Source organism: Drosophila guanche, unplaced genomic scaffold (assembly GCF_900245975.1).
Source record: "Drosophila guanche unplaced genomic scaffold, DGUA_6, whole genome shotgun sequence".
Classification (NCBI taxonomy): Eukaryota; Metazoa; Arthropoda; class Insecta; order Diptera; family Drosophilidae; genus Drosophila; species Drosophila guanche.
In genome coordinates this window covers 550,420-573,829 of record NW_022995746.1, presented here as the reverse complement: position 1 = coordinate 573,829, position 23,410 = coordinate 550,420, and the positions used below count along the sequence as shown (strand labels likewise).

The following is a 23,410-nucleotide window of genomic DNA, read 5'->3' as shown; positions in this document are numbered from 1 at the left end:
GATAAGAGAAAAGAAAATCCCAAACGGAAGTGACAACCGCGTCAGGAGATTTCTACACTTGAGGATGAAAATAATGGAACTTTGTCGGCAGAAAATGGCTCCCCCCCTTACTAGGTCAAATACGTCAAAGGCGACAGGCAGGCCGAAACGTTCAGCCCCAAGGCAAAAGTAACGCAAAAAAGAAAAAGAAGAACAAATTATCTACGCGACTCAACAAAATATAAACGAAAATAATAATTTGGCACAGATGAAGGAGATGGGGGAATATTTTTGACCTTGTGGCAGAGCAAAAATAAATATTTTCAATATTTTGTTTCCCTAACAAAAATTAAAATATATTTTTGGCCAAAAAGTGCTGGACATGATTTATTTCCCTTCAGGAATCTTGCAAGTAAAAACTTTTCTAGACCTTCTCTCATCTTCCACAGTCTCATCTTTGCCATTGGAAATCTGAGCATAGCGGAAACCTCGTGCTTTGACCGCAGGTGTCTGATAATTTCTTTATGTTTATTCCATGCGGAAATTGGACAGACCAGGGACAGACACGTACACCTTTCTACACGACATTGACATAGATTTTAGCGCCGTTTTTTGCACAACAATACAATGAATAATTGTTGAATGGTCAACAAATTTGTGCTGGCAGTGCCCAGCAGCTCTAAATGTACAGGGTGGATTATTGATTTGGGGGAAATTTATGGGATTAATTGGAACAGGAAGCCAGGCATTTAAATATTAAAAGACGGCTACTATTAAATAAGGAAATATATATATAAATAATAGCCATTTATCTACAAAAAATGAACATGATCCTTGTCTAAAGCTAGACAAAGCTTTGTGAAAAGTGCAGCTTGTCCCCTATCTGAGTGCAGGGTAGTCCCATCTTCTTTAGCTTGGCCCCTAGCACGAATCAACTTCGATTGAGGCAGAGAGAGAGAGTGAGAGTATGAGTAATTGACAAGATATGTCTTGGCGCCTCTCCCACTCAGTCGCTCTCTCCCGGAAGTTCATATGTCGAGGTCATTGGAAATCCAAGAACCGGCGGCCTAAACTCATCAACGTTGCTGTTGCCGTTGCCCTACCCCTACCCCCACCCAGCTCCTGTTTCTTGTTCCCTTCAATTATTCTAAGTCGGTCAATGCCAGGCACGAGTCAAGTCAACATTTTGATATATGAATTGTGTTATTGTTGTATTTTTTTTTGGGGTTGGCCCTGCCTTGAAAGCGATTTAACCAACCGCATGAGGTAATCACACATACAAAGACACTTCCTCCTCATGGGTTCATATTTCCTGGCAGTGGATTTGCTATCGTTGTCTCCCTTCTTATCAGGTTCTTGCGATGACTCATGCGAGAGGGTCGGGCACGACGATCGGCTCGGGGTCGTTGCCTCTGCCAATACCAATTGCAGTAAATCTGTCAATTGGCTGCAAACACACACGCACACACATACCACACACCCTGTGGGGTGGGGGACCGCGCAGAGTTGAGTGAAACATTGTTCCAACATAAATTATGGCAAGCAATGGCACAAAAATGCGGAAAAGATTTGGCTGCAGCGGAAAGGAGAAGAAGGCAAAGAGGAGGGTGTGCAGAGCTCAAGTTATGGACACAGAGAGAGGCGAAGGGAGAGCAGTTGGGGTGGGGCAGTGGGGTAGAATAAAGACAGAGAAGGATTGGCGATGGAGTTGAAAAGGTACTTCAAAAAATCATAGGTTTGATCCGGAATTGTGTCTAAAATGCCAGTCAGCAGCTGCCCATTCAAGTGATTATTTTCATGAATATTTACATAAAAAGATACATTTATACATTCATACACGTTCTGCTCAACTAATTGACGGGCTGGACAATGCTGAAAATTAGTTTCTTTCCTCTGCTCTTTTTCATTCCGAAAACCGAAAACCGAGAATGAGCTCAGCTCATGGCTCCATGGCTGATGACTACATTTGACCAGCCATGGGACCCACCAGAACTTAATGAATTTTATTCTTTGCCTTTCATGAAAGTTATTTGAATATCGCAAATTGTTTTTTTTCGCAATAGACAGGCCAAAAATTTATATTCCATATGGCAAAAGAATTCTGGGAATGCCAGCAATAAACATTCCTTGATTTTGAAGCATGGGAAGTACAATTGTTTGATTTGAATGCACGGGGGAGTAGTTCTCTAGATACAATTAATTATAATATCAGAGAAATAAATTCAAGTAAAATATGCAATATGTTTAATAGTTTAAGCTTATCGCAAATTGCCATAAGCAGATTAATAAATGGGGGACTTCAAATGGTTGAATATTCAATTTGTAAACCAGTTCCACTCGATTTGTTTCCCTTGTTGGTTGTGATTCCATTTCAATCACAGAAAATGTGTCTGTTACATACACAAATGTACTTCTTGTATTTTCCCTCTTTCTTTTATGTAGAGTAAACCGATCCACAGAGTGGCGACTGGGCCTGCACTTGGCTGCCACATTGTGTGTTGTGCCCACGCCAAAGACTTTCCTTTTCATCGGACAGGGACTGAAACCAGTTCGGACCACACCACTTTACATTATTGTCCAGAGCTCCAGAGAGGGGACACATGACGCAAGGCAGGGCTAGACGCCCTTGGGCCCACCACAACTGCATTCAATCAGAGTGGATCTAATAAACGCAAAACCCATGGACAAATTGTCTGCGAATCACTGCCAGAGACAGTCTGAGACAGTCGGAGAAATAAATTCAAAGTGAAGACTTCCCGGGTGAAGAAGTTGTCAAGTGCAGAGAGAGGGGCCAGCAGTTTTGTCTTTTACATTTTACATTTTACATTATTTCAAGCTGTTGCTAAGTCGACAAAGTGAGCATGAACAGACATGTCGGAAGCAGTGGCGGGCGAAAAGGGGGATCAAAAGTTTACAACTAATTCACTGAAATTATATATATTGAAGATCTTCGCTTTGTAGAGCTTTGGAACTTCATTTATATTTTTAAAAGTTCTTTAACTAAATCTAAGTTCCCCTTTTGTAAAAATGTCTCCCTGCACCACTGCAAACATTTTACTTTACGGAACATATGGAACTGCATTACTCACACCACGCATTGTCAGACTTCTCTCCTCTCTTGATCCCTTCACTCTTTCGAGGGCTATTTTTAATACGCCAAGCCACATAATTCAATGTAATTTTTGCCCAGCCACAGCCCTTGCCTTTCTTACATTTTCCAGTTGCAGTTCTGTCGGAAGAAAGAACTGCCTGCAGGGAGTGGAGTGCCATGGGCCAATGCGCAATCTGCCCAGAAGTATCCGATATGCACACATGTATCTGAGCAGCTCTCTCTATCTCAGTATCTGCAGATACACATGTTTTCCTTTAGTCTCTCTCTCTCTTTCGCTCTCTCTCCCTTGCCGCATCTTTTATTGCGAAATGTTTTTTTCTTGGCATTTTCTCAATAAAACTCACCAAAAGTCCCCCAAATGTTTCCGACTTGCATTTCTCTAGTTTAATCAAACGTTTTGGCAAAGCAAATGCAAAACGGCACACAGAAAAATGAATCATCGGCTTCATAAGCCTTTGCTGAGGCAAACATATTAGTCACCAGCCAAATGAGGGAACCCATAAAATAAAAAAGAGTTTGACAGTGAAGCAAAGTCTAATAAAATAAAACAATAAAAAATGAGTGTTGTAATTTTAACAAGTGATGAAAGCGGCTGGTTATTAGTGACAAAAACCAAAGAAAAAAATAGAGAAGAAGTTTATGTATTGGAAAATTGTGGACAGATTATGCAGAGATATTGGAAACACGTTCGTAAAGCTCCTCTAAATGTGTGCCACGAAAATAAGACAAATTCAAATGCAAATTCTAGAAAGTGTAAGACTCACTCGTAGACCGAAACTAGTCTGTCGTTAAGCCACCATTTCAGTTGACCCTCTATTTTTTTCCCAGTGCATGACAATTGAGTCAACTTTTGTACGCTTTAAAACGAATTTAAACTTAATTAAAGCGACCTTTTGTGTCACGCACGTGTTGTTGTTGTGTGTGCGGTGGGGTGATGTGGTGTGGTGTGTGGTTGCCCTCCCACACAATTGAGCCACAGCCCAACCACACCCCACCATCATCGACCAACCACAGAAAAAAGCGAAGCGCAAAAAAAACATTCAATTCCATGGCTAATTTCATTGATGAATTTTTATTAAATAAATTATTATAATGAGGTTTAGCCGCTATGCGAGGAGGGTCCAGCAATTCCAGCAAAATTGCAAGCAAACAGAGACAGAGAGAGAGAGAGAGAAAGGTAAAACCAACAACAACTGTTTCTTGAGAACAGGGCGCGTCACACAAAGAGACAGAGAGAGAGAGAGAGAGATACAGAGACACCGAGGCGCGTGTTGGCACTTTAGCGGTTGTCCAAAATGAACCTGAAACTAGCCCTAGCCGGGGGGGTGGGCAGGGAGGGGAAACTGCCTCAAAACTTGTTCAAACAACAACTAACGCTGCTGCGAGTCGACGCTGTCGCTTCTTGGTTCTAAAAATAGTTTCAAAATGCAAACCAAAGTCGCCGTTTGCTCTCTGTCCATAAATAACTTGTCGGTGGGTTTTCGGTCTTCAACTTAATTGATTACGAACCAAAAGTCTGTGGCACTATAGTGTAAATATTTGAACAAGCCAATGCTACAGCCCATTACGAGCGATAAGACCCCAGCATAATGTGGAACCCTCCAGCGGGTAGCCACATTTGAACATAAAAAGACAAAAGTTTTTGTGAATGAATTCGAAATGTTTCAAATGTAAGGGAAAAAGTCAAGCGGGCGATAAGATAAGGTGGAAAATGTGTGTCTTGGGTCGAGTAGATTTTCTCATTGAGAAACTGTTTTACTACAAGTGGAAAGCGGTTGAAAATATGTGCGGTAAATCGATTTTTAGTGGGAGGAAATATTTATTGATAAAGTTATGGATAATATAGATCGGGTTTTAGGGGACTTTCGACATCCTATTATTACAAAATTCAAGGTGCTGCATAAAAACTGATCAAAACCTACTGGAAAATCCCCCCAAATGTAATAAAAATAAAAATAAAAATAAAAATAGTTGACTCACCTTTCAGTCTCGGATTCTGCATTTGGTTGCTGCTGTAGCTGTTGGATTTGCTGCTGTGTTGTTGCTGATGTCGATGTGGTGGTGGCTCCTCCTGTGGCTGCTGCTCCTGCCGCAGTGGTGGCTCCTGCCGCTGCTGCTGCTCCCGTTGTCGATTGGTCATCGGTCGTCAAGGGCAACACCACGACAGACGATGGTGTGGCCTCCACGGCAACGACGACATTTGGATTCGTTAGATTTAAATTACTATTATTATTGGCACTAACACTCGCGATATTTGTTGTGGGTATCTGTTGCTGATCCTCCTGCTGCTGCTGCTGCTGCTGGACAATCAATTGCTGTGCATCGACCATGGTCGCCGGTGCACTTTGCAGTTGCAGCGTGGGAATTACTGCTGTGGCGGCTGCTGCAACGGCTGCGGCGCTCACCGTGGCTGCCACAACTGTGGCTGGCTGCTCATAGCTGTGTGTCATGTGTGATAACAGTGGCAAGGTCACAGCCGCTCCTGCTGCCGCTGTTGTGGAAGTGTTTGAAGTCTGTTGTGGGGCAACTGTTGGTGCAACTCCCACTCCCGCTGCTGCTCCGGCTGCACCTGCAACGCTGGCTGGTGGGGCTTGTTGCTGAGGTGTTCCTGCCGCTGCCGCCTGCGGGTACTGCTGACTGCTGCTGGCTATGCCATCGATTTGGGACGTGGCCTGCGCCTGCCCAGCGGCTGCTGCCACTGCGGCAAATGTGGGCGTGATCTGTGGCGTTTGTGGCGCCGGCGACAGCGGCTCGCTCGCTGCCACAGCAATCGTTGCTGCCTGCGTGCCGCTGCTGTTATTATTGTTGCCTGCCGCAGCAGCATCGCCGCCATTCGGCTGGTAGCTCTGGTAGCTGGCACCAGACGGTGGCACATCCATGGCCTCCTCCCGCTGCTTGAGCTGTTGCAACGTCTGCTGCAGCTGCATGGCCGCCGCTTGGGCATAGTCCATCTGCGTCTCGACCGGGGGATTCGGGGAGCTGGCATTGGCATTGACGCTATCAAAGAGTTGCTGCTGCTGCTGCTGTTGCTGCTGCGCCTCCATATGCAGCTGATGCATGCCGTGCACCACGGTGGCAGGAGCAGTCATTACCCCACTGGGCGTGGCACTAATCTGGGACTGCTGATGCTGCGACTGTTGGTGCTGCTGCTGCTGCTGCGAGTGCTGCTGAAGGTGTTGCTGCTGCTGCTGTTGCTGCTGCTCCGCGGCGTAGTTCCAATTGGCATCCGTTGAATTGGCCTCCAAGTGATTCTCCAAGAGGGCATGGGTTGGCGGGAGTATCATGCTCTGGGTTGTCTTTTGTGCAGCATCCGCACCGCCTGCAGCGGCACCTGCGCCACCGCCGCCTGTTGCACCATCGCCGCCGACAACAAGCGCCTCGGAGGAAGAAGAGCCAGTCTTTTCGTTATTATTACCGCCCCCGCCACCCGCACCCGCACCCGCACCAGCACCACCACCGCCATTGCCCACACTCGAATGGTCCAGATAGTCCATGCACATCCAACGTCCGCGCTTGAACGGCTCCGTGGACTCTATCTTGACCACCTTGAAGCGTTCGCTGCGATGCTGCGTCGTCTCCTTGATGTTGTGGTCGCCGCCCTCCTTCTTCTTGCTGCCACCGGGCGTCACCGCCGAGTGGCTCACCACATTGATAATGTTATTATCCGTGGACACATTCACCTGCACATTCTGGATGGTCTGCCCGAGAGCAGCGGGTCCAATGGGATCCACGACGACGAGGCCGTACTGCGAACTGGTTGGTATCACCGGCGCATTGGTGCTCAGTGCATTGTTGGCATAGAAGACCTCCTCCTTGGAGAACGTGTCCTCCGACATCGAAGGCGTTTCGTTCTCCAAATCCGTTATCCGACTGTTGTCATCCGTGTGAGATTCGTCCAGATCGTCGGCCGACTCATCGCCAGTGTCGCCGGCAGCGTTCAGCTTCGGATGTCCCACCGTCACCGAGGTGATCTCGAATGAGGAAGTCGTCTTTGGTTTGCGTGTGGTTGTGGTTGTCAGCACAGCAGCGATGCCAGTGGCGGGTGCTGAGGAGCCCCCGCCGCCAGCTGCCACTCCTGCAACGGTCAGTGAGTGTCCTTGACTGTGGCTAGTGTGGGGCTGCGACTGCTGCGGCGACTGCTGATGTGGATGATGATGATGCTGGTGCTGCGAGTGATGGTGATGATGATGGTGGTGATGCGGCTGATGGTGATGCTGTCCAGCTGCAGCAGCTACCGTGCCAGCTCCACCGCCTGTTCCTGCAGCTGCTCCTGCTCCTGCTCCGGCTCCGGCTCCTCCTGCCGCTGCCATTGAGCGTGCCCCATTATTATTGGGCGAACTGGCCTTACCTCCGCCACCGCCACCGCCACCGCCACCACCGCTGCTGCTGCTCGCCTGCGACTGTTGCTGCTGCTGCGTGTGGCTGCTGCTGCCGCTGCCGCCACTGCTGCTGCTCGTCTTGGGTGCCACCGATGTCGATGTCGTGGTGGACGAAGCCAAGCTCGAGTTGCTGCCTGAGCGCGATGATGCCACTGTTCCTCCACCTGCACCACGGTTCAGCGCATTCAAGCGCAAACTCTCGCTGGTGGTGCGCTGCAGCGCTGCAACTGCCGCCGAATTGTTGCTGTTGCAATAATTGCGCTCTGGCAGCGCATTTATGTTGGGTGGATAGCACACGGAAAAGTGGTGATTGCTGGACAACGAATTGACCTTCGTTAGCTTACGCATGCTGCTACCGCCAGTGCCCACTGTCACGCCCCTTGCGCTGGACATCAGCGAGTTGCGGCGTCCTGCGTGCGGATTATTTCCGCCGCCAGTGTTGCCTGTGCCCGGCTTGAATTTGGCATTCACCGTGCGATCGAACATGTTGCTGCCGGTTGTGAGTGTTGCGGTTGCAGTTGCAGTTGCGACTGTTGCTGCTGTGGATTGCTGCTGCTGCTGCTGCTGCTGATGATGTTGTCGGCGTATCCCAGCCGTCGAGGGTAGCGCTTCCTGTGAGTTGTTCTCCGGTGATGAGGCCTGAGAGTTAGTAGGCGATTGATTGATTGATGTTTGGCCAGCAGTATTTGCTGTTGTTGTTGTTGTTGTTGTGCTGCTTGCGGTTGCCGCTGTGGTTGAATGATTGACTGATTGCTGCTGTTGTTTCTGTTGTTGACCGGAATCTTCGCTGGCCGCACTTTGATTCTCGGCCATAATCGAATTGGATTTCAGCGTCCGCAAAGTTTTTAGCAAATAATCCAGGATTGCTAGCGATTCTTGGATTATTTGGTGCCACGAAAGAAATTTATTTATTAATTATACTTAGTGGAAAAATTTGTTTTTCCTTTTAATTGTTTTGTCAGTAGCACGCTCGGAAATTGTGCTCTACTTATTATTACAATTTGAATTATTGTTTGTTTTGGTTTGCTGTCAGTTTGAAGAGTTCTCCCGCCAAATTGTTGCCAGCTTCTTCGTGTGTGCTTCGACGATTACGATGCATCATAGCGCGCTCTTAACGGTTGCGCTTTCAGGTGCAACCCAGTGTCAACTGATCCCGAACCGAAACGAACCGCCCACGTACAGGGACACGACGACGGCGGACACGACACGACGGCGACACGACACGAAGGCAACGCTCGACCGACCGACCGATCCGACTTTGAAACGCGACACTTTTGGTTGTCTCTCTCGCTCTCTCTCCCACTTAGGGACGTTAAATTTCTTTTGTTGGATTAAATAGATTGAAATTGATTTAAAGTGGGGGGAGACCTTTCCGCGTTTTATGCGCCGCAACAACAACAAAAACAACAACTAGGGTTTGGGCTGACCACAAGAATGGCATAGTCTGGAGCGCCATCAAGCGCTTCAAGTTTGCACACACGGCACACACACACGCGTCCGCCGCCGCCGCTGCCCACACATGCACAGCACAGCTGTTCCGTATTGATGGTATTCGCGTAGTTGATGTTGCACGGATTTTTTTTTGTTATTTTCGGTTATTTCGGTATTTTTTGTACACTCTCCAAACTGCGACTTAAAATTATTTTCAATTTTATTTACGTTAAGGATGGGGCTTAGATTTTAGTATCGATTTTAATTATTTATTTTAGATTAAATATATTATTTATAATTAATATTTTTTTAGTTGCTGCTGCACTTTTATTTTTGTCACACACTGTACATTAGTTCCGTTTGACTTGGAATATTTGTTGTGGGTTTTATTAAATTTTTTTGTTAGCGCTTTGGTTCTCTTTTATAGTGGAATTATTCAATTTCTTCGGCTTCGTTTTACTAGCACATTGCAGTAATTGTTAGAAATGATATTCCTGTGGAAATAGAAGCGGAGAAATGGTAATCAGCATTATAATTCAATTTCAATTAACAACACACATAAATATCACTTTCTCTATATTATTTGTTTATCAAATTAAATGCAAAAGGCGGCGACGTCGCTAAGCCGCTAAGAAGCGGCAGCACATAGATAAATATTTGCACCCGTATAACGCAGCGAATACGTAATACACTAGGGAATGGGATAACTAACAAGGAGTATATGGGTCACAGGGTGCGCTGGTTGCTCACCGTCCCCTTTTGGATTAATTAAAAATATTTGAATGGGGACTGTAACGGAATATTTAATTTTGTAATTTAATTTTTTGCTCCCATTTTGCAAAATGCAATTTGCAGTTAAATTAGAATTTGGTAAATGGGTCATAAAATAAGCAATAATAACACACATGGCAGTGTTTAGACGTTATCTTTCCTTTAGCCAAACAAATTGTTCTAAACTATTATAATTTAAGCAGCTTTCTAGTATCAAAGATCACAGGCCTTATCTGCTTATCAATTTATACGTTAATCTACCTATTGAATGTTTGTCTGTCTGTTTCTGTCGGTCTCTTTCAACTTCAATGCACTTTCCTATATATTTTTTCTCTCCATCCTCTTTCGTTCTATTCAATATCTTTTAATCCATCAATCCAATTAGCATTCTTTAAGATTTAATCTTTGCACCCCCTTTGGCAATCGCAACCCAATCCCCATCTGTATCTCACTCATGTGGGGGGCATTCTCTGCCAAGTATCTTTTTCCACGCGCAGCATCTAGTTAGATTTCATAACTGCGTAGTTGATGTTCGCTTATCATCATTATCATCCCATTCATGATGATGCTTTTGTGTGTTTTTCATTATTTTTTTTGTATTATTATTGATTTCATTGAGTTGTCTGCCAGTCCATCCGTCGGAGGGTACGGCGTAGTTTTGTTGAATTAGTTAAGTGCTACATTAGAAGGCAGCAAGACTGCTCTTCCTTCCCAACCGATTTGTTTGTCTTTAATAACTTTTTGCAAAAAAACGAAGAAACAAAAAATTTCCCTGCACTCTTCCTCTTGTTATTTATTTTTGCATTTGCAATTGAGTATTCCAATATTTATTTTCCTTTCGGCATTGATTTTTTTTGCTCCTACTTACTCATTATTTAATCGATTTCGTTTACGGAAATCAGAAATGAGAGGGGCCAGGCACCCAACGGAGAGGGTGATGGAGAGAGAACGAAAGAGTTAAAGGCAGTGCAAAAAACCAGAAACAACAGGAGGAAACGACTATGAGATGACCTACAATTCAGATGGTTTTAGTTATAATAATATTAGACTTAGTTTGGCACAAACAGACATGGAACTTGGTACCAGTGTTGGCTTGATTAGATATTCAAAAATATTCAAGGAAATAATAATCTATCAAAAACTTTATTTTCCTACTGCCTGTGCCCAACGGGGACCTAAAACAAGTACACCCTTTCCCACCCACTAATTACAGGGTGCACGCACCGAAAACGAAGTTGCCAAAAAAGTTTTGCAAACATTTTCAGCCACACGCGCCTGCCTGTCCGTGCGTATGTGTGCGTGCGAGTGCGAGAGAGAGCTCTGCCAACTGTGCACTTGTATGGGTTAATAACCGTAAGCTTTGACGATCATTCATAAATTGCGTGGACTGTTTAGCAGATTGGATTGTCTGCATGTGTGTGTGCTGAACTCTGCGTGTGCCCTGCCAGAAGGCAACAGTCAAGACCTTGACGTTGCTCTTTTTTCTGTTCTCTCCTTCCATAATTTATTTTACCTATTTGCCTAATCGAGTTATAAACGACGCAAAAAAAAACGACAAAAGATTGCTTTTTGGTGGGTAGCGAAAAGAGAGGCACAAACATTAAGCATATTCCAGTTATAGGTCAACATTGGTCGTAGCACTCTGTCAAGGTGGATATTTTATTTTTTGTGTCTTACTTATTCGTGTGTGGGTCTGGGTCTTTGCTGGCTCTCATTTGAGAGTCTACTGGCCTTGTTCTTTGGCAGCACAGGTGTTGCGAACTGTTTCAACAGCTAAAGAATGGCGAAATATAGTTCCCGTTTGGAAGTTTAAGTTTGGTACTCAAAAGTTTGGATTGGATTGTAGGGTTTTGAATTTACAAAAGAATATTTCTGTAATACTTTGGCTGTTTTGTAGCCATTTAATGTCTGAGCTTCAAGTCCATAATTGGCCACAAAAACCCCACATAGATAACAAAACATTGGTTCCAATACTAGTTCTAGTTATATTACGCGTAGAGGAATTTCTAAGAAAAAGCAACATTTTAACAGGGGAACAAATCCGATACAAATAAGTGAAACTATACTCAGAGACCTCATCTAATGGAAGTACCTAAAGAAGTGACTAAAAGTTTACCAGTAACTTGATTCAACTAAAGAGCCAAATAGCTTCATTAAAAGTCAAGCTTTACTTTTAACAGTTTTTTCCCATGCACTTTTTACTCTCCATACACCAGAGAACCTATCCTCCTCGTCATCATCTTCTCGCCTATTCAAAACTATTAAAAGTGGAACCGATAAATATAAATCAACTGCGCTGTCGCCCCCTCTCTGTCCTTTCGCACACCTTTGCTGCTGCTACTGCTGCTGTTGCTCCTCTCTTGCTTTCCTCTTGCCAACCCACATTGAGAACTACCAATAATCAAAGTATCGTTGTATTTGTTACCAGATTGTCCACACACACACACAAACACACTAAAAACACACCTCAGCAAAAGGTAAGGAGTGCAGAAGGTGCAGGAGATGGAGAAATTCTGCTGCGGCTCCACCGCTGCCCTGCCTCAACAGCAGTGAGCAGTCAGCCAGAAGAGAAGAGTGCCATATGAGAAAGAAAAATGTGAACTAAAAGTGCAGACAAGAAAACGAGCAACAGAACAAGAAAAAGAGAACTAATTGCAACGACAAAAGCATAAAATCGATGAAGCGCCAACAACAACAAATACTAGCACAGGGAGACAGACAGAGACCGCGCGAGAGAGAGAGAGAGAGAGAGAGAGAGCAAGCGAATGCGCGTTAAACAAATTGCAATAATTGTGCTCACTCTCTCGCGCGGAGAGAGCAGGCAGCAAGAACCAAGTGAGAGGCAGCCTGTTGGGGCCGCCTCGCTCTCCTGCTCAACCTTTAGTGGGCGCCTACAAGTGGGTGGGTAGGGGGGCGGCAGGCAGCATACGAAAAAGAAAAACAACAAAAATTTGCAAAGGGAGCGAGCGCATATGAACCCGAAGCGAAGCGGAGCGGCGCTCTCTCTCTCTCTCCGCTGCCTGACGTTCTCTCTGTGCGAGGCAGAGGAAGAAGACAGCTGCCGGTAATCAATATTGATGATGATAGCAGCGCAGCAGCAGAGGGCAGCACAGCAGCAGCAGCCAAAGAAGATAAAAAGCAAAAGGGAAAAGGTCAAAATGGTACAAAGAGAGAGAGAGGGAGACAGCACAAAAGAAGCAGAGACAAAAAAAACGACAAAAACAATTTAATTAAGCTCAAAGAAGGAAAATAGGCAAAGAAAAAGGTCCACCCAATACCCACCGCATACCAAGCTACTACACCAAAGGAAATGAATCACACTGCAAAAAAAAGGCGTTGTAAGAGGAAGTAGAAGAAACGAAAGAAGTAGACACGAGAGAGATGGCTAGAGCGAGAGACAGACATGCAGAGCGACTGAGAGCAAAGCAATGAAAATGTTTATCAAACGAGCAGAGAGGCAGTGGGCAGAGTCAGCAAGAGATTACAATGACATTGCATCCATGAGATACGCCATGAGGCACACTCAGATACAATTTCCAAATCAAATACAACTTTTCAATTCAATTGAGTAGCAAAATGTGGCACACACGAAAAGCCCGAAGAAAGAACGTAACATAAAAACAAACTAAACAAATTAAGAAAATTAAATCAGGAAAATCTACAGAAGGGGATTTGATGGGGATTCGGAGAGATTCATTAATAATGCAGCAATATTTATATTTAATGTTTATTTACTTTGTATTCCAGTTCCACTTCTAGCTAGTTTAATTGTTCACTTTTACTTTTCTCTCCAATTTCAATCATTTATTTCTACTCTAATATCTGCTCCTAAGGGCTTGATAGTCATTGTAAATAAAGTAAATAAAGCCTTCCTATAAAATTAACCCACTCAATTCCTACTCAAATTCCCTCAAACATAACAATGCATATTGTTGATATCTCAACCTAAATTACTTGACATCAAACAATCGTTTGGAAGGGCACAAGGGTGTGAGGGCAAGGGTAGACGTGACTGCCTGCTCACACTCAAAAAAACTTTCGCTCTCTACAACCCCAAGACAAAAACCAAATCAAAATTTGATATTGAGTAACATCATGCAGGGTCCAGAATTAAAAAAAAAATCTCTGGCCACAGTTTATTAAATGTTGCTGTGCTAAGCACATTTTGAAAATTTTAATACACGAACTGAACCCAAGAATAAAGATCTTGCCAGGCAGCAATGTTATTTCTCTTTTTTTTTGGATTGATGAAATTGAACCCGTTCATGATTGTGTTTTTGGGAGGGATAGAATCCTGAAGCTCAAGGGCATACAGAGAGACATGCAGATTGGAGGCTAGAGTAAGTGGAGTGGAAGAACAGGTTCTAGTTTTAGGATTCTCTCTGAAGGCATTCCACTGAGCTAGGCACTCTTTTTTGTATGAAAAGTATCATATTTTAAGGTTGAATATCACACTGAAGAATGTCTGCTAAACATTAAAGATCTAGCAAAGATATTACAGAAAATCCAAAATTAAATTAAATTTTTAAAATGGTTTTTTAGCCCTTCCCAATGCGTATCCATAAGAATTGTCATGTTTGAAAAAAATTCTGAACAATTTCTTATTAGATGAAAAAATTGTTGTAGAATTGTTGTCCACATAAAAATAGTGCAGGGTAGTGGGTGGGGGGTAGGGGGTAGAACAGCTGACGTTATAAACAAAAAAGGAAGAAATGAAAACAACAAAAATAAAGAGTGAAGTTACTCAAACGATGTGACAGCTGTTTAGGTTCCATCTTAATCAGCTACAAATATGCTAGGAGACCTTATCTTATTGCTGCCAAATGAATATTTGGTTTGAAGATAATCCAAGCCCACCCAGAAGGCAGTTTCTAACTATTTCTGATTAAAATCGATGGAATACGTAATATATGGGAAACACTATCGATCTGTTAGGGCATCACGAGATTTGGATTCCAAAGCCAGACCTTTTTTTTCTTTTTTTACTTGCTTTGTTTGTTTTGTTGCTGTTTTTCCTGCTTTTGTTGTTGTGATTATGCTTTTTATTGTTGTTGTTTTTCTGCCCTTTGTTGTTCTTTCTGCTTCTTACTTTTTTTCTTCTGCCTTCTGCTGGAAATCAGAATGGAATGGAGGGAAAATCTATAGCAAAGGCTGAAATAACGGTGCAAAGTGCAATCACAGCAGACGCAGCAGCAACAACAACAAAGCGAAAGTGAACGAATTTGCAGAGGCAGAGAGAAGACGCGGAGGATGAAGTCCAGCAAAGGATGGGCAGAGACACTCACACACACACACGCACGCACAGAAAAGTCACTCTACTTCTCTCTCTCTCTCTCTCTCTCTCTCTTGCGGTGGATTAAGTGGATTAAACACGTTTATTATATAGTAAAACTATTTTTTTTCATTGCTTGACAGCTTTGCGGCTATTTAAACCAATTTTTGTGTACTTTTCATGCCGTTTCCCCATGGGGTTTGCTTTTTAGATCGATTTGTGGCACTGTGCGGCAGGCAGCAAGCAGCAAGCAGCAACGGCGGCGACAGTGGCGGCTCTCTTTATCTTTCACTCTTTTACAGTTTTTCGTTGAAACTCACACGAATGGGCACACACTATGCTTAACTGTGACTTCCGCTTTCCTTAATAGTTTAAAACAAATTGAATTTTTGCACAGAATTCAGTTGTATATTTTTTCTCGGTTGCGCTTTGCGTATCGTACAAAAAGAAGGTAAATGACAGTTTTGACAGTTGGCTCTGGCAGAAACCCGAGAGAGAGCGCAGTCAGAGTACGAGAGAGCAAAGCGAGTGAGAGAGAGAGAGAGAGCGAAGCAGAGAGCGCATTAAATAAACGAAAAAGCGTGCAAAAAATATTGCAAAAAAAGGTGAGCAACTTAAGGGTTAATGCGGGGAGACGGGAAAAGCACTAAAAACAACAAATTCAACAAAACTTTGCAAAACGTTTTTTTCCTCTGCCTCCGATTTTCTAGCGGCTAGCACACACACACACACACACACAATTGGAAAGAGAAGAGGGGGTCTTTCTCTCTCTCTCCTGCAATTCCGGCAATCAATTCCATTCCCCACCAATTTTTTCGCTTCTTTCTTCTGTCACAATTTACTTTAGCTCTGTTTAGCCTTTAGGCGCGGCGCTCTCTTTTTCGTTTTGCGAAATAAATTAAGTTTTCAGCCGTATATAAATTTTCCATCAGTGCTTTTTGTGCTCCGTTTCTTATTCATTTAAACACGCACACACGGCCAGCTAGAGCCCACCATCGCGAGCAGCACACACATGCACAGAGAGCCAGCGCACACGTCACACTCACACACTCACGTAAACGCACATACACAGTTTTTTTCTTCTATACGTTTTGAGCAAACAAACCACTTTTATTCAATTATTTGATCAAACACGCTTAAGCGCGATTTAGCTTATATTGTTACGAATATGTTTTTCCGTTTTACCGTCGGCCTTTGCGGTATTCTTGTTGCTATTTATCAATAAATTTTTTTCACCTTGAAATTTTTACAGCCATCAGCGGGCCATTTGCAACACTTTTCCTAAGGGTGGTAAAAATATAACTAACCATCAATATATCGATATTTTATAGATTAAAAATATTTGTATATCGTGATGTATTTTTCTTCCTTCATCTGAACTGCTCCGAAATTATTCAATATTCACATTTTCGGCTGTAATTCTAACTCTAATTTATTTCTCTAAGGTATTTACGATATATTTTAAATATTGAAATAATACATTGCTGATGAAGTTCAGTTGGCTCAACTGTTCCAAAACAGTTGGCAACCTATTCAAGTACACCACAGGCCTGTTATACGCGTGAGTACGTCTTCTCGTCAGAAGGTGGCGCTTTCAAACAAAAAATGAAGCATAATTTTGAGTGGCTGCAGCAGTTCTCGGGCGAATTTAAGAGTTCTCTAATAATTAATTATTATTATATTGTTATATTGATTAAAATACAACATTTTTCCACACCTAAAATCATTTGCAATTCTTCAGCTGGAAGTGATGGTCGCATTGAAGCAATGTCGAATGCTCATTCCTATTACAACGATGGATTGAGATTTTATCCGTTTATTCGGCAATCAGTCAATCCAAATAAGTAAAACAACAAAAATGCCAAAAACAATTTGCTCCACCGAAATCGCAGTGGGTACAATCCCCGACACTTGAATTTCCCTTTCTTTGAAGTCTCTGCCATCGATTCAATGTCAAAGCGGAAAAGAAATCACGCTAATGATCAGGGGATCTCGAACCCTCCACCAGCTAAGACTCAGCCAGCCACACCCACCCACACAGGACATCACACCACAACGCACTGTGGCCCTTGACCAGTCCCGTCTGCGCTGGAACGTGTCCTGGATTAGAATTAATTCCTTTGACCAACCCCCGCAGGAGTCGCCTTTTTACGGGGCATGCAACACCCTCGCTGGCAACAGGGATACATCTCATTTAAATTGCAAGTCGAGGAAAAAAAACAAAGACCAAAAGCGACAAATGCCAAACAGACGCCTCAAGGTCCCACTCCCCCGCCACCACCATCCGAAAGTGAGGATTTTGCCGGACAGTGCTGGCTGCGTAATTAGTGCATTTGCAACCCTCGTTAAAATGCGGGGACTGGCCTCCTCCACACCTACTGCAGCCCTGGCAGTCAGTCAAGCGAATGCCTTTGCCCCCCACACCAAGCTCCTTGTGGGCATTTTCTTTAACAATTTCCATTTGATTGCATTTTCCGAAGCGAAAGAGAAAATGTTTCCTTGAGCATTCATTAGGGTGGTGGCCCGTCCTGAGCTTAACTGTCATTTCCATAAAATGCCCCCAACTCTCCCATTGACCATGGCTTCAGGGCAGAGCGAGGAGGCTGTCTGTGTGCTCTCCCCCACCCACCCACACACACACACACACACACACACACACACACACTCTTGTGGCATATGCAAAACTTTCTCGTTTCATTTGAATTTCCTTCCTAGCCACCACCCATTTCGTTGCCCATAATTATGAAGATGAATGTTCTTATTGCTTTTATATCCTCTTTGCGTGTGTGTGTGTCCCTGTCTGTGTGTGGCTTAGTGTGTGTGTGCCTGTGTCAGTGTAAGTGTAGCTGCCGACATTCTCTATTAATAATGCTCTCAGTCACACTCTGCATACACGTTCGCTTGAATTTGTTGCCATTCGGACGGGGCCCGGTACTGTTGGAATTTTGTTTGCGGTTCGAACAGTGGGTCGGGTTCGATGATAAAAGGGCAATAAGACCGCTAAAATGTCACAGTTGGCTACATACGACATTCATAACTACCTGCAATATATTTGTTCTGCTATAAGCCTCTTTCGGTTAAGGGAAATTTGTATATCCACATAGGATCACTTCCATTTCAACTTTGAATATTAACTTTGTATTTGTTTCTTATTTTTAATGGCCATATAGATGGCCCTATGCCTTCTAGTAGCTCGAGGAGCCATCGAAGTGTCAAACAATTTTCGTTCCACTGTGCCTCAAGCGAAGCGCGTGCACCGTGCGGTCGCCGGCTGCCCATTCCCTGCCTCTCTCCGTCATCCTACCACGCATCTTGGTCCCGCAATAATAAAGGAAAATCCGACAGGATGCTAATGCGTATTTAGTTATTTAGTTTATATATATGTGTGTGTGTGCATGCATGTGTATATGTGTGTGTGTGGTGGGAGAGGGAAAATAAAAGCAAAAAAAGAGTGGGGAGCAACACTAAGGACCTCGCTCGTCCGCCTTTATGTTTGTTTTACGCTCTCATGTGTGGTGTGTGCGAGTGTGTGTCAGGGATGCAAAAATATATTTGCATATTATCGATTTCTCTCCTGCTCCTGGAATGGCAGGGAAACACTGGATACAGGAATAGAAAAAAATAGCACAAATAATACAAATAAATTCTCATTCGAGTAACAACATAGAAAATTGCGTAAGAGTTCAAATATGTTTCTGTTATGTTTCTCCTTGGGACCAATTCTCTACACCCTAGATACGACATGCCAGCTACAAAGGCCACAAGCACATCTATAAACGAAGCTTCCGAACTCCTGCAGAGTGAGCTCAGCCTAATTGAAGACTGGTTCCTTCGATGGACAATTAGAATCAACTCCCTGAAATCCGTCCAAATAACGAAAATCAGAAACCACTTTGGAAAACAAAATTCGCCTCTACAAATCCATACTTGGGGGAACTGCTAGCCACTCAAATATTGAGACACTTCAGCGTTACCAATCAAAAACTTTGCGACACATTGTCAATGCTCTGTTTTACGTACCTAATGCAAACATCCACAAAGATCTGAATATTCCAACCATTAAAGAAGAAATAAAGAAAACTAGTAAGAAATACATCGACAGACTCCACAACCATGAAAATAATTTAGCCTTAAGTCTATTAGACAATAGCCTAACAGTAAGAAGACTGAAACATTCTCGATCTCCCCGATAGATAAATCCAACAAACTGTAAAGATTTTATATATAATAGCAGGGCTCCTTGGAAAACTGCTATTTCTGTTGATTTAATATTAATTATACAATTTACTTATTGTTTAAAAAAACAGAAAAAAATATGACAATTATAGAAAGTTTCTAGCGGAGGTTCTTAAAAACATTTTTCAGAAAGATTTAACGTCGGTAAATAGTAGGAAATAATGAAGTGTGCCTAAAACCATCGGTGAAAAACGCAACGTGCCATTGCCCTAAGTAGCTTTTAGGCTTAGCGAATAAAACTTAAACCGATGTAAACAATTTGTTTTTGAAATGAAAGCAGAAATTTGAGACTAAATACAAAATACAAAATCATTCGAACACAACATGGAGCAGATCCTTGGGCGAGTCCTTTGGCGTAAGCGGATTCCAACAATTTAAATAGAATACATTTTTTTTTGGGCTTCAGAGGGCAAAAATTTCAAACAGGAAAACCGAAACGAGCATGCCCAATGTCCAATGTCCAATTAGATTTTTGGGCAGGGGCCGAAGAATTTTCCAACCCACCCTCCCAGAGATTTTTCCTCCGGTTTTTGCTGCGTGGGATTTTTGAACAGCTGCCGAAGCGTGGTGGGTGGATCCACCTACACACAACTACGCAGGAAAAGGAGTCACGGAGAGAGGGAGAGTGAGTCTACAAAGGCAGAAATTATGAAAAGTAATGAACTGTAACACGAATTGCCATTGCAAAGGAGAGCCATGAGGCGAGGGAAAACGTTTACCCACAAAAATAACATTCATAAATAAATAAATAAATAATATTCTTTGACAATTTGGCAAACAGAATAATAATATTTTAGGGGGCACGCAGGAATGCCATTGCAAAATGATTTAAGGACATGCTATTTTTCGTAAACAAAAGAAACAGAAGAACATTTTAAGATGTTACGGAATTTATTTATGTGCCTATCGAACCATTAAAAATATGTAAAAAAAGGTCTCGTTGTAGAGTGTTTTACATCCTTTAGACACTCGCTTAAAATAGTTATAATAAATTGTTAAAAAGAGTCAGTCCCAATATATTTCCTGCATGAATACAATTTGCAAACATTTAATGTTAGATATTTTTCCATTCCAGCGCCAAGTTTTTCACAGGAATGAAAATATATTCCTGATGTCACAAAATTAAGGAAAATTCCTCATTTATGCCACGACTTTTTTCCATTGCAACAGCAATTTATTTCAGTACCTTCTGTCCAACAGGACACCATTAAAACATCGACCAGAAAATCCCTAGATGGCAATTTTTGCTCCGTTTTTTCTGGTTGCAAATGCAGCTGAAACTTCCAAAATATATCCCCGGGCTCAACGTAAATAAATCTTGCAGCTTTGCCAAGGAATTTGTGTATGCGAAATGTTTATTTTTATGCGAATAAAATCACATGGAAATAATGGAAAAGCAATTTCCATTTGCACGGGGGAGCGGGCCCGAAGGCAGACAATTCCCCAGCAGCGATTTGACCATTAAAATTATACCCACAGGACGATGGCCAGGCATAAAAAGTGGAGGTAGAGGAAGTGCTGAGGGGGAGGGACTGAGACTGGGACTGTCTCCGGCTTGAATATGAAATCGTTTGGAAATGTTCAACGACCCAATTGGACTGCACAGAAAGGCACAGGCGAAGATGTTTGAAAAGAGTTTTGTTGTCTTTTCCTTTTTTGGATACATTTTCTTTTCGTTTTGTTGGCCACATTTGTGTTCTCGTTAACTTCTTCGGAGGGGGAAAACGCAGAGGCGTGTGCCTCGGGAAACTCTCTCTTTCTCTCTGTCTCTCTGGAAGGGAACTTGCTTACGTGTTGGTTGGTAATATTTTAGAAACTAATGTGACATTTCGATTATTCGATTGGATTTAATGTGTTTTATGAGTTTTACACGCTCCAAACGTTGCCGCAAAACGGGTGGGGCGAAAGTGATGACAACTGAGGGGGGGCGTAGTGGTGGAGCGGCACAAATGGTTAGGCCCTGTCATTGCCTTGATTCAGAGATAAATGTCAGAGGCGTGGAGGACACTCAGAGCAATAAAATGGAGGGAGAGCTTTGGTTGGTTACTCTCGGCTGAAAAGAGTTTTTAAGGCTTCAACAAAATGGGAAGGAGTGGGACACCATGGATGCATTTCACTCAATATGTAACTGGCAACATTTTGGTGCTTATTCCTATTTTTTATGTATATTTTATATATGTATTACATTTAGCAGTAGCTAGCATCCCCCTCCAAGGAAAGTCTGAAATTCACTTACGCATCTCTCTCCATCAGCATCAGTCGTCACCCCCCCAAAGGACAGCAAGGAAGGGCAAACCCGAGCAAAAGTAACCATTGCCGGGGACTTACCATAACCCAACGGAAAGAAACCCCACAATGGAAACCCCAAGCGAAACTTTAACTCATTTGTATGCCAAACAGCAACAGAACTAAAAGTTTTTTCATGTGCCGCCCCACTTGGATTTATTTATTTTACTTTTTCTCTCCCTGCACTTATTACTTATTACTGGACACACGCAGAAGAGAGAGAGAGGGAGAGAGAGAGTGAGCGAGAGCGAGAGCAAAGAAGAACCCTAGACATGCGAGACATGGAAATTCATCATCAAAAATGAATAATGTCTACACTTAATGCGACGGGGGCCATGGGATGTAGGCAAAACCCTCCTCGGACAGCACAGCACAGGACTCTGGACAGGACTCTGGACAGGACTCCGGCTAAGTCGCATCTCGCACCCTGCATGAATCGCCATTCGCACCCCATCAAATGGCGGGGCGTGAAGCCAACTAAAGGGCAGCAATCCCAAGTAGATCAGGCACGGGACGGGGCTCTTTGGGTGGGTAAAAGGTTGCTTGAATATTAATTGTGAATATGTAGAAGACCCAGAAGACAGCACACAAAGGGGGAAACAAATGTGCAAACTTACAAATGCAAGCGACGTGCATGGGTCTGGGACACGGATTGATGCAGAGGATGGGGTCGGGATGGGTTGGGTACTCAGAATCTTTGAGTCAGAAATCTAATAGATTTCCCTGCCAAGTGGCAAGATAAAAATGTTGGGCGTAGGCTGGGTAGCTGTCAAAAAGGAAATTACTTTGAAGAGTGGGCAGGGAATGGTTCTAAGCAAGAATATGGAGATAATTTATAGGGAATATTCCTGATAAGACAAAATACAATTTCTAAAATGCTTTCTAGGTCCATTTTGAAGCTCATGTAAAATATTCTTTGAGCTGAAATTGAATTGGACAGTTTCTGTTGCAGATTCTGTGCCAAATTCGAAGTACTTCCAATGGGTAATAGAGCAACGCCTCAGACCTGGAGAAATCATTCAACATTTGTGGCACTTATGAGTACTGGCACGGCCTCTGACCCCACATCGAGAGAAGATAAATATCCACGAGGAAATCAGCACCAGGAGGAGGCTGTCTGACAACCCTTGTCCCGGCATGGAAGCCAAAGGAAATGCAGTGCGGAAGTTACAGCCAGACTTGACTGTGATCCATGACTAGACTGGGCCGTTTAGTGATTGGCTAGGCAACAAAATAGAGAGGAAAAATAGAGGGGAAGAAAAGAGAGAGAAAACCCTAAAAAGACCGAAGAGGCATCCAAAAATTAAATGAGCTTTGAAATTGTGTTCTGCTGCTGCTGCGTTTGCGCCTAATTTAGTTTTGGCAAATCGAAAACGAAAGCAGAAACCAAAACCGAAACGAATTGAAATTGAAATTGAAAAAAAGCCAATAGACTGAAGAAAGTTGTTCTAATGCCAGCGATAAATTATTGGGCAATTAATATGTAACACGTTAGATCCGATTTCGATTTCGATTTCGATTTGGAACTTCTACTAATGGCAGGCCGTCCCTGCTGGTGGCAGTCAGTCCTTTCTCTTGGCCATTTGTCAGTTTTGATGTGGCCATAAAAAACGAACAGCCTACTCCTTCACTGTCCCCCAGATAAATCACCATTAAAAAAACGAAACGCGTTTTGGGGCTGCACATAAAATAAAATTAACTTAAAAAGCAAATTCTCATGGACATATTTTATGTGACAATGTCCGAATTGGGCTTTGTGTGCTCATAACTCAATGCGCTAATCCTTTAAATAGGACATTCGTGTTATCCTGCCTAGACTGGGCCCTGAAATGTGGCCATTAAAATGTAATTTATATCTGAAAAAATTAACAGAACAGCGGAGAAGTGGGAACTCTTTTTGCCAGTGTCTCTCATATTGATATTTATGACATTTGCAATGCATTA

At 43.2% G+C, this 23,410-nt stretch overlaps 1 protein-coding gene across 4 annotated transcripts in view; it reads right to left on the bottom strand.

The window, feature by feature from the left end:
• Positions 1–16,246, bottom strand: part of LOC117582373 (protein bunched, class 2/F/G isoform) — a 100,136-nt gene extending 83,890 nt beyond the window's left edge. For all 4 annotated transcript variants that reach the window (XM_034270033.1, XM_034270034.1, XM_034270036.1 and 1 more), the window contains exons 1-2: positions 16,181–16,246; positions 5,072–9,395 (exon numbers count right to left, since the gene is read on the bottom strand). In XM_034270033.1, the coding sequence (XP_034125924.1) occupies positions 5,072–8,283 (3,212 nt within the window). In that variant the 5' untranslated portion in view covers positions 8,284–9,395; positions 16,181–16,246. The remainder of the gene's footprint in view (positions 1–5,071; positions 9,396–16,180) is intronic.
• Positions 16,247–23,410: the final 7,164 nt, after the last annotated feature.